This window comes from Aptenodytes patagonicus, chromosome 2, assembly GCF_965638725.1.
Source record: "Aptenodytes patagonicus chromosome 2, bAptPat1.pri.cur, whole genome shotgun sequence".
Classification (NCBI taxonomy): Eukaryota; Metazoa; Chordata; class Aves; order Sphenisciformes; family Spheniscidae; genus Aptenodytes; species Aptenodytes patagonicus.
The window spans coordinates 14,292,517-14,304,621 of NC_134950.1; the positions used below are offsets into that span (position 1 = coordinate 14,292,517).

General features: G+C 38.8%; 1 protein-coding gene across 1 annotated transcript in view; it reads right to left on the bottom strand.

Annotated features, from left to right (window-relative positions):
* Positions 1-8,016: 8,016 nt before the first annotated feature.
* DEPTOR (DEP domain containing MTOR interacting protein) overlaps positions 8,017-12,105 on the bottom strand; it is a 75,488-nt gene continuing 71,399 nt past the window's right edge. Inside the window, exon 10 of the mRNA XM_076329178.1 lies at positions 8,017-9,542. Within this exon, the coding sequence (XP_076185293.1) occupies positions 9,414-9,542 (129 nt within the window). The 3' untranslated portion in view covers positions 8,017-9,413. The remainder of the gene's footprint in view (positions 9,543-12,105) is intronic.

Below are 12,105 nucleotides of genomic sequence, written 5' to 3' on the forward strand. Positions count from 1 at the left end.
TCATTTCTCGTTATCCTACTCTGATTTGATTGGTAATAAATTAAATTCATTTTCCCCAAGTCGAGTCTTTTTTGCCCGTGACGGTAATTGGTGAATGATCTCTCCCTGTCCTTATCTCGACCCACGAGCCTTTCATCACATTTTCTCTCCCCCGTGTGGCTGAGGAGGGGCGTGATAGAGCGGCTTTGGTGGGCACCTGGTGTCCAGCCAGGGTCAACCCACCACATACATGAAGGGTAACATTTTTCCACAGCCACAGAGCCCGTGGGTTGCAGTCAATACAGGGAACTGCTGTCTTTCTGTGTTACAGGGTATGTGCCTTGCTTCCCCTGTGAAGTCCAAGGAGTAGAAGGGTTGTCCAGTGGGCAGCAAACTGGCCAAGGTCTTGAGAGAGCAAGTTTCAGCTCTGCTTCTCCACAGGCTTCCCGGATGACTAAACTGTGTGGGTTTTACCTTCCCTACTGTGGATCTAGGAGCTCATCTGGTGACACTTGGAGAATGGTGGATGTGGGAGCGGGGGGCCTGAGGATGTGCTGGCGGTTGTAAAACCTATTGAACATGAAGATGTATAAGCCAGCTAGTAAGGCATACAGTCACAGCACGTTAGATGAGATCTTCAATACTGATGGCCCTCTAAACACTTATGTGGGTTAACAGGTATTTTTGATGGACTTTTTTATTATGTCAGCACCTAAATTCTCTATAAATTTCACTTTGAATTCCTCATTCGTTTTTGGACACTGCCTCAGTCCCCCTTCTGCTACAGGGGGCGAGCAGAAGCTACCCTTGTACTAAGGGCTGAGATGTCAAACACTGAGATACGTGACTGTGGTGCAAGGAACATAGTAGGGAGAGCCATCACTGAAGTGTATGGGAGGTATATAAATACTTCAGGACACCTGAGAGCTACAAGACCTGTCATATTGCAAGCAGTGGAATAAAACTCAGGTTTAAGTGGAAATACTCAGCTGCTGCTGCTTCTGTTCTCATCTGCTGTGGCTGCAGTAGCTGCTACTCCTTATGATCTCATTTCCCTAATGGGAGCAGGTTGCTGCCTTGCTGTGACTCCCTGGATGAAATTAGTACTTTTCAGGACAACTTAAAAACAGTAACACCCAAAAAGCAGGAAGAGTCTGCTAAAACATGCAGAGAGTAATTATGTATGATCATTTATACAGATTACAGCTCAACTGACAAATGGCTCTGTTCCCCTTGACTGGCGATAATTCAGAAACAAAGCTGTCTTTGGGTGAGAGGCCACTTTGTATCCTGACAAAAAGCATAAGAGGAAAGGAAAAGGAGACGCATTTCTTGGGACATTTAATAATAGCACATCATCACAGTCAGTTCTGCATGATAAAATTGTGCAATGACTTCTCGGAGAATTGGCTGGATAGCCAGGAAGTTCTTTCCCATCAACAGCACTAATTGAATATACAGCTGGGTAATTCCAATAAAATTACCAGCATTAAGACAGTTGAATTAGCTGATATTAAGTGGTGGTTATTAGGGATGTCATTCAGTTGTTCACACGTAGGTGTCTAGTGCCGTTTGAAGTATCCTACAGTATTTAAGACATCCTCTGGGACTTAGTCTCTAGATGTGATTTCAAGGGGCATGGGCTTCCCCATGGGTCCTCTCCGTCCCATAAGAATGTCTCAAATACCCTAAAGCATCTTCGATGGCACTCAACATTTACATGTATGCAACAGAACCAAACCCCTGGTTTCTGAGTTCAGATTCCAGTTAGATAAGTAGAAGTAGATGCCATCACCCTGCTGGGATGCTTTTTCAGATTATCTGCAGATCGGAGAAAAGAGCACTGCATTAGCCCACGTGCCAAAGGTCATCTTTGCAATTACAAGCCCATTGTTAGGAGTTAATCATGATAACTACTGGAAAAGGGCATCATCAAAAAGCCTTTAAAATGTGGACAATTTGACCTTAATTATAACATTTTTATTCCTGTGTTACGTGGCTTCCTGAAGCTCTGCACATTAAGACAGCATGGTCTGATTTTTGCAAAAGAAACAGTAATCAGCGAGAGATAAGGTAAATGTTTTCTGTGCCTTCATCTCTTCATCTTCCAAATACAATTTCCAACTGAACCAGAAGAGAAGATTTTTCTTCTGTGACTATGTAGCAGATGAGGTCAAAGGGATTTATATTTAAATGGTCTCTGGAATGGAATACTGATGCTGCTATAAGGAAGGTGAATCAATAACCCTTGGAAAATAATCTCTTAGGAGAATGAACAATAATACAATCATGCAGATACATGTACAGTGGGTAATAAAACAAAATTTTAAAAGTGTATTACATATCTTATCAGGAAAATTGAACATTTAAGAGGGTAACTTAGCACCCTTTTGTAAATGCTTCTTTTAACCATATTTTGTAATAGATGATTTGCCTGCTGGAGTGTAATGGAAAATGAAATATTGAATCTTTTTAATATTCAACAGGATCTTGTTGATTCTGGCAAAACAAGCAAAGCACACACACATCCCAAACTGCAGTAACAAACAAAAGAGTGCAGTAAGTTATCTTCAAAAAGCAGCTGAGCTGACAACGCTTATAAAACAATACAGGCAACAGGAAAATGTAACATTAAGATCTTAAATACTTTCATGTTTCTTCCCTTCCAAGTTAATCCATAAAAGCTAGTTGGTTCCATCTGCAATATTTAAATGACTTTTAAGAAAATCTTATCTTGTTTCTGGAAGTACTTCGGAGGTAAAGCAAGGCTGTTAGGGCACTTTGAAAACAGAAATTAAATGGATTCCTGATCCTGCAAACTACTAAGCACTTCTTCTGAGAGGAATCACTTAATATTTCCCAGGCTTTGCTCAAGATCACGCCTAATTAAACTTTTGCTAATAAACGTGAAGAGCTCAGTTTAGCCCCATTGCTGGACTCCATTGACAAAGCGGTTGTTCAGTCAAGCCTGCTTATCTGCATGTGTATTTATTTTTAGTCAATGCATGCATTGTTTGCACATGTATATAAATATTTTATAAAGATTTTAGAAACCCAAGATATGAAAAAAGTTTAAATCACTTCACCATGTAAATGAAAATTGTTTCTTTAAAGGAAATGTTGTGTTCATGTAGCTTGTTACATTTGAAACGGAAATATTTCACAAACAAACGTATCTTTACTATGTTCTTATCTAGTGCATTTTATGCTTGAATGTTCTTAAATGCAAAAGTATTAACTACAACTTTGTTCTTATTGAGAAGACAGGGTTAAGAATGTAAGTTGTAAATTTAGTCATAAAACTACAATATTTTTCTCCTCTGTGCTGCTACTAAGAAACAACAGGACAGAACCTTTCCATACCACACCCCATCACCGCACCTGCCTGATGGATGCTCTTCTGGGTTCAACACTCATTTTACTTTTAATTTAAAACCATCAACAAGAATTTTAAAACAAGCTAACTTGATTTTTTTTTGCAAAAACTAATGGTTTGTACATACTATGTATTTTCCAGCTACAATCTAGTAATAGGCATCATATTGCAGGTTTCGCCCAGGTAAAATTTTCCCAGGGAGACTCAGTGGAGGTTTGCCTGAGAAGTGCAGGTAAGAACTAGTATTCCCTGAGTTATGCTTGGGTACAAATGGGAAAGTATGATTTCTGTTCATCACAAGTTCCACTGCAAACCTGAGGAGGGAAAAGGAGCATTTCCTAACTGGAAAAGCATAGAATAGAGGGAGAAAATTATTTTTTTTTTTTTCTGTTTAATACAAGAAACTCTAAAACCTGAAAAGGAAAACATAAATCCTAATGATTAAATTCTCCAATAATTTACAGTTTGCAGTGAAGACATGAGTTTATGTGGTTCTAAGCCCGGCTATGTTTGGGAGGCTGTGCTCCAGCCGGGACGTGATGGAGGGAAGGAGCAGAGAGTCTGTGGTAGCTCATCCAGAGGTCGGGAGGAAAACAACACTCTTTGGAGGTCTGTCATCTTTTCTCTCCATAATCTGAGAAAGCCCATGAAAGCTACGGCCCATACTGTGTTATGAACCATATGAAACTTTGTTAAGAGTAGGTGTGGTGGTATTTTATACCTCGAATGAATTTTATTCCATCACTATGGTAATTTTGTCTTATTTTGTTCTCTTACCTCAAAGCCTTTTTTGTATGTTAGTTATCATTTGATAGTAAAGCAGCAGCCAGTTCACCCATTTTCCTGAAATCTCAGGCTTGATAAATAAGCACTCCTAATTTATGAAAAGCTAGTGATGATGATGATGATCATCATCATCACTAAAAAGCCACTCAAAAACAGACTAGCAAGGGTGACAAAGCAGCGCCATCAAGACCTTCAAGAACGAATTTTTGAGCTGGAAGCAGAAAGTAGGACCATTGTTAACTATGGCAAAAGGAGTAGAAGAATAGGAAAGAAAATGAAACATGTCCATAAATCACTGGTAGAGGCAAAACAGCCTGGTGGGCATGGGCTGTCCTTTAGACCAGTGTTCCCCAGCTTGGCCTGCTTGGGTGCATGCAGCAGCAGCAGCAGGAGCATTTCCCAATAGAGGAGGTGTTCAGCTGCCCAGGCACGAGGTAAACACATCTTTGAGGTGGCCTGCATGCCACCTAGTTGTCCACATACAACAATCTAGAGACCATTTTGTAGAAGTCTCTGGGTAGAAGCGCCTTAAGAACAGTAGCAAGAAGCTGCACGTAAAAAAAAGGAGAATTTCCTATGGCTCTAATCACCTGCAAATTGGTGACATAGGATGGGAGAGCTATGTGTGTATGGCAGCAGTTTTATATAAGAGACAATACAATGATTTGTGCTACCTAGCGTACAGTGCCTGCTTCAAATGCGTGCTCTTGAAGCTAAGCATTTAATTTTAAGTGTGTGCTTATGCAACTTGTGTTTCAACAGTACTGGCAATTCACAGCTCCCATGGACAATATAAGAATGGATACCTAACTAGAGGACATTCAGTTTGACAGTTATAGCTATTTCTGAATTTTCCAGAGGAATTGCAAGTATAAAGACTAAGTATCTATACTTATTGTATCATCGAGTCCTGTGACATTCTTTGGCATTCTTAGGTTATCTCTTGCATTAATGGCTCAGTTTAAAAATGAATGTAAATATTTATTTATGTACAAGTTAAATCTAATGATTTAAAATTACTCAGCTTCTCTGGAACATCAATGATATTTTTCTCTGAACTGTGTGTATTCAAAAGGAATTATTACATTGGCAGTTACTATTTCTGTTTTTATAAGTAACACATGTAAGTGAAAAATATAAGCCACATCACTCACCAGATAAAGAAAGACAAATTTAAAAAGTGTGATATATGGAAACCTTTAATGGCAGTTTTATTGTAAAAGGTTAGAAGTTCTCTCACTTTGTTTGAAGAGTGGTGTGGTCTAGCTTTACTTATACATGTGACATACACATGCTTTTTCACTTACACAAGTGGTCTAGTTCTAATTATGTGCTGGGAAGAAAATATTCATAATTGCAACACTTGATTTCTCAGTCTGTCTTGCATTAGGCAAACATTTTTGCAAACCATATTGTCTCAGTTTTTCCTGTCTCTAAAATTAGAGTAATACTTACTTAGCAAAATTAACATTAAAAATTAGTATTTAATTCCCAATGTTATCTGAAATAATTAGAGCATTACTGCATAATCTGATCATTGTGTCTCCATCCACAGGGAAAAGGAATCCTCCATGCATCATAGCTGTCAGTGCAGATGAAGAAAGAAGTCAGTCACCCGTTCTTCTTCCTAATCCTCAGACTACTCTCTTTGGCTATGTCTATGTTAGTACATCAAATCGGTATGGGGACTGTTCTCTGGTCCTAAGGCCAAGTGGCACAACACAGCCCGCACTCCTATGCCCAAACTCTGATCTCATGTTATTCTCTGAACTACACTTGGGCAATTTTCTCAGAGGTCTATACCATGCTAAGGGGACATGCTGACCATTAAACCAGTAATTGTGGGACAGTGTTTGACACATCTCTAGCACTCTGTAGTTATTAGTGAGGATATAATCAGAAAAGGAAGAAAATATTGAGACAAACATTCCTCCTGCATGACTTTTTCCTCCCAAACCTCTTCCTGAAGGTAATCTCACAGAAGAGGGTAGTAGGACAGACCCACTGGTATTGCGGATGCTGCTATGACACCACTATGTCTTTTCGATGCTGACAATTTTATATTCAGCTTCTATGGAGACCCAAAATGCAGACAATCAAATTCTGATACACTTGAAGTGGATTATTGCGTTATTTCATGAGTGAAATGCCTTCCATGGGACTAGCCGTGGAACCAGTTGCGTTCAATAGTATACACATGGTATTTGATCTTGATAAAGGTAATCAAAATTATGTATCTTGTAGGAAATATGACAGAAGAAAAATAGGAGAAATATGGCACTGAATTAATGCTCCAATTAGCTTAACTGCTACTTGAATTTAATTAACTGTTATATTGCTTGAAGATGTTCTATAAATGACTTGCAAATGTACATGTGCAGAGACGTGGCACTAATCTGTGTTATTAAGGCATAAAGATTTATTAGAGGATCTCACAAGATCTATAGTAACCAAAAATGCGATCACACAAGAGAGTAAGTCTTACAAAAATGCCTATCTATCTTTTTAATAAAGTTATTACTGCTGATGACAGGGGTTTTTTCCTTTCTGGTTTCTTGCTTCAGTCCACACTGTGATATTCATGCATCTCGAAATGGCTCACTTCTGTGAATAATCTTACATTTCCCCTGGTACTTTGCAGAAAGCAAGGTATTTTGAAAGGTATATTCAAAATTCTGTGCCCTCTGAAGTGCATGGAAGTTTGACACTGACTCCTATGGGATGTCTCGGAGGGGACGTATCACTATGTGCAGACAAACTGCAATTTAATTGGAAATGATACATTTCATAGCTTAATTGTTAACTTCGCATCCTTTTTTCCAAAATACAAAATTTCATTGCAAAGAGAATTTGAATACCATTGTCACATTGAAGAGGGAAAGAATTAATTACATTCTGGATTGCCAATCAAGTTGAGAACACAATATGGAAATCCCCATTAAACAGCAGGCAAGTAATGGTGCTCAAATTGTGACAGAGACTAATGTGTCTTGCAAATGAAAATGCCATCTCCAGTCTGCAACATAATGATATGCACAGAGTTCTCCCTGCCCCCATCCCCACTCTTTTTGCTCAAGTCTAAAGTGCACTCTGTAATGCATTATTAAGCTAAATTCTGACCCACTTTCTTAATTATCTGTAAGCTACGGGGAACTTGTAGCAGAATATTAACTAAGGCAAGAGATGTAAGACAGAAGAATCCATGATGGCATTAGAATCATTAGCATTTTGCTAAGAAAATCCTTCACATATTAATATTTAACCTAGCCTAACATGTAGAATTTATATTTTAAAGCGGTACAAACTATCTACCAACCAAGCCACCAAAACAACCCAGGCCAAAAAGAAAAGAAAACAGAAGTATTTGGGGAAGCACTCCTGGATTCACAAAATCAAAAACCTGTAGCATACTGACACATTTCTGGGACAACAGGATTTTTTCCAACCATTCTTAGTGGATACCATCGACAGTTGTTACCATCTCATATAACATTATGGGCTGAACTATCTATTTTAGATGAACTCTAGAATATAATCTGCTATGGGGTATATATGTGTACCGAAATTTTTGGGGGTACAATAGGGATAAACAACTGTCATACTAAATGACACTTTGGAAGAATCTTCCAAACACTTTTGTGCCTGGTTAGTATTAAGTTAGCGGTTGCAGTTTTATACCTCCCTGCACTGCTGCATATTAGTGGAATATGAGAAGTTTTCACTGTGAAAAATCAACCACAGATACACTATATCAGAAACAAAGAACACATGGACTTCTACCTACAAAGCTGCAGGCATATGGGATTTTGAAGACTTGCTGCATCTCTGATGTAAAAGTGTTCAAGTGAGTAAAAAATACTGCAAAAGCAATGTAGTTAGTGAGAACAATTTTTAATATAAAACATATTTCAAAATTATTTTAGGAAAAAATACTTTCCCCACCCTGTAATTGGAGGATTTGTGGTATGCCCATATAGAAAGTCGAGCTTTAATTGTAAAATTCAGACAGCAGAGAAAGTCTGCAATATATATTTATAATTTTGTGGACAAGGATGTATGTATTCAGTTCAAAGATCAAAAAAAACCCATGCAGCCCAACTACCATCGAGCTGAGGAGTCACCTAACTCAGCAGAATATGGCATTTGTATATACATTTTTAAAAAATATTTGTTTCATGAATTCATCAACGAAGAAATCCTACTGTTTGAAAAAGAGTAAGAGTCAGTTAAATACAATGTTTTATTAGTAATAGTGTCAAATGCAACTCATGTGGCAAGTCAATAGTTTGCAAAACATTTGATGATTGGAAAGTGCTAACAAGCTTAATGTACATTCAAGTACATTGCTTCAATTTGAAGTGTACTTTCTCTACTGGAGCATCTGGATGTATCATCGCTAATGCTAACACTGTGCATTTCCCACTTCAACCCGCCAAATATTTTTCTTCCAGGAATAAAGGTGCCCAAAATTTCTCCAAAGTGACAAACGACAAGACTGAGACACCTTTCCTTTACAGAAAAGGGAAAAAAAAAATCAAGATTTTATATTTGAGCACCTAAACCAGCGCGTAGATATCTAAACAAATTTTCAAAGGCCAGATTTCGCAAAAGTACCGCACACTTTTCCATTTGCATGGTCTTATATTTTTCTTTCTAGAATGATCTGTGTATTCAGTCAAACCCAAACATTCATACCAGAGTATTCCCTACAGAGAATGAACACCTTTTCTTCATGCACTTGCAGTTCGTTTGTGTTTGATTGCAATCAATCCAGCATTTAGTCAGCTGTCCCTCGGCCCAAGGAGAGAGCAACTGCAGCAGCACATGCTCCTGGGACAAAGCTGGACACCAGGAGGATGTTTACCAACGTAAATATGTCATGCAAACCATCTGTGACATCCTGACCTCACAGTATTTGGTTCTTTCATCTCCTGAAGTGCCTTGATCCTGTGGTGGACTGTGAGGGAAGTCTGCACAGCCTCTTAGGTGGGAAACCGTTCTGACTGATACAGGCATGGCTGGACAGACAACCTAAAGGCTTTAACCTTGTCTCCATCGGGCAAAGGAAAGTCCTTAGTGAAATTTGCTGGTATCTATTGTCCACTTCTTAGCATAATCACCAGTGCTATTATTGTTAAATGAAAGAGAGCCCCCCTCCCCTAAAAGCAAAATCATCTATTTAGACGCAGCAACATTCTGCCTCCTTGTGTCATGCTGCTCCATGGTCGTCGCCATTTCTCTCACAAAAATATCCAGTAAGGTTTTTTCCTTCTCAGGACTCTATTTCTTCCATCACTTCCATCACAATTGTTCGAGGGCCGGTCAGGATGAGGTTGCTCACTGTCCTGTAATCCACGTGGAGAACATTGAGGCCATTGACAGACACGACAAACTGGCAAACCTGAGGAGAAAGGCAAGTAGCAAAAGTTACGCATTAGACTTTTTTTGGTAAGGTTATTTACACAGATGTACTATCAACTCCTGGGCATGCAAAACCTCCAGAACTCTTCACACCATCTCATTCAGCGCTCTTAAGAAAAACACATTTCATAGAATTAATCTGGCAAGTTAATTTTCCATAAGATTTTTTGAAATATCACTGCAACTTTCAATTCTGTGGAATTCTGAAGTCCTACATTGATCATTTTTCTTGTAACAATGATATTTTTCGTATAACAATGATATTTTCTGATATCAATGGTGCTTTGCAAATAATATGGGACAAGACAGCTCTGGCCATTGCAAAGAGTCTGTTATCCTTAGTTTGTCTTAAACACTTCCATAGAAACTATTTTAGACAGCTCTTGGTAGTCAGAATAAAAATATGCATCACGTTTCCAGGCTCAGGACAAGGTCTGGATGATGAGTTCACTAGATTCAGTGCCAGAACCTCCACCGGTACAACATGAACCCAAAGGATCCAAATTCTAGGAAACAATATCATGGAAGATGAAGTCAGTAATAGGACAGATTAAAATGTCACTGCCATTTTCAGGAGATATTCCTACACAGATTTAGTTATTTTTACTTTTTATGTGAACAGATTTTGGTTTCCTTCAGCAAGTATGGCTCATTAATTAATTTCAAATATGCTAATATTTTGTTTTTAAAAGCCAGAACAAATTCAAACGTTGAAAGTCTTGTATCATCAGAGGCCATTTTCTGTCCAAAAAGTCTTGACGGAAATATTCTGACCAACGCCACTGTATATCTTAAAAGAGTTAATCAGAGAAAAAGTCACATAAACGTTGTAAAAAACTGATGAGGAAAAGAAAGATAACAATACTGATTCCTCAAAGACATTAAGCCTTCTCTGTATCTAATCATAATATTACAGTATTTGGTAAAAAGGCCAAAATTGTGTAGTGTCTAGATTTGTGTTTTTAATGATAAAAATATGGAGCCTAAAACAACAATAAAATCATCCTGAATTTTCAGTGAAAACAATACATTCACCAGAAGGTTATCTTACTCATAAGTGATCTTGAGTCTGTATGAAAGAAGCTATGAAGTGAGTATCACTAGAAATTTTCATGCTTTATTTTATATTTTTACCTTTCCTATTTAGGCAGAAAGACAACACAGAAATGTATGCAGAAGAGGTGGGAAACAGCTTGGGCGTCTTCCATTGCTAGCTCTAGAACAGATTTTCTCGCAAGCCAAGTCATTTAACTTTTGTGCATCAGCTACCTTCCCTCTCAAGTAAAGCATGTGGTGAAACTCAATTCATATTTGTGCAAAATGTACAGAATGTAGCTATTGATGATCCATTTAAGGAAAATTATAAAGGAAGCAAAGCCAATCCAAAACCGTAACATTTCGTCAAAAATGCCACCGATGATTTTAATCTTTGCTCCTTAGAGTCTCTGTACAGAAACAGCAGCGGTAGCAGCAGCCCCTGAAGGGAGGGCAGACCTCTCTCTTGCACTTTACCCCTTCAAACTCAGAAATCCTCTGCAGAGCTGAAGATCCTGGAAGTCAGCCTTACTGGTAGCCTAAACAATCATTGAAGTATGGCAATCAGCAATACCACTTAGCCAACTTCCATGGCAGTATGGATGTGTCTTTCCTATACACTCATATGCTATATTTCAGCTGCAAGTAGCATTAGGAAAATGGTTCAGTTTTTAGATGCAGACAAAGCCTTCTGAATTTTAAGGATTTTTGTTGAAAAAGTAACCCACCATCCTCTGCAGTGTGCCTTGATTAGTATTTAAGAGGCATGTTTATTTAGTTTAAGATGCAGATTTTTGCAGTATCTATAAGTCTCAACTCCCAGCAGTATTTCCTAATGCTTTCTATGGCTTTCCAAGATTGTATCAAGTTTTACTGAATTATAGCTCTGACTCCAGAATAATACTTGGGTTGATTTAAAACAGACCTGCAGAAATAACATTGTCTCTTCTGGCTTAATGCAATTTTTGGAAGTTGAATGGCTGACGTTTGTTTTACTGCTGCATATTCTCAGACTTCTCGAGTTACTGGAATCCCAGTGCATGGGACTCGTGTTTGGCCAGGGACAGGCATGCAAGTGTGTGATGGATAAATCTGCATGCCGGATCATGTCAGGGGCATTCGGGGGCCACCGGGGAATGTCCCTGTCAGAGGAACAGACTTTCCAGACTGGCCAGCCACTCGCACCAGGGCTGCAACGGTGTAAATGCGGACGGTACAGGCACTGCAGTAGTGAGCAGCAATCTGGATGCCAGGGAATGAATTTCTTACACGAAAGACAAGAGTTGACACGTCTGCATTCTCAATGTGTTTGTTTTAATGTATGCCTTTGGCGGTATTATTAATCAGCAATGCGTACGGGCTGAGAACAGCCCCCTCCGTGCCGTCCTTTGCACTGGATCTAAATGGCTTATTAGTTTCACCATTTCCAGTGGGTAGGATTAGACGCAAAAAGTCCACCCAAGCCAGACGGGAAGAGAAATGTAGAGAGGAGGACAGGGTACAGAAGA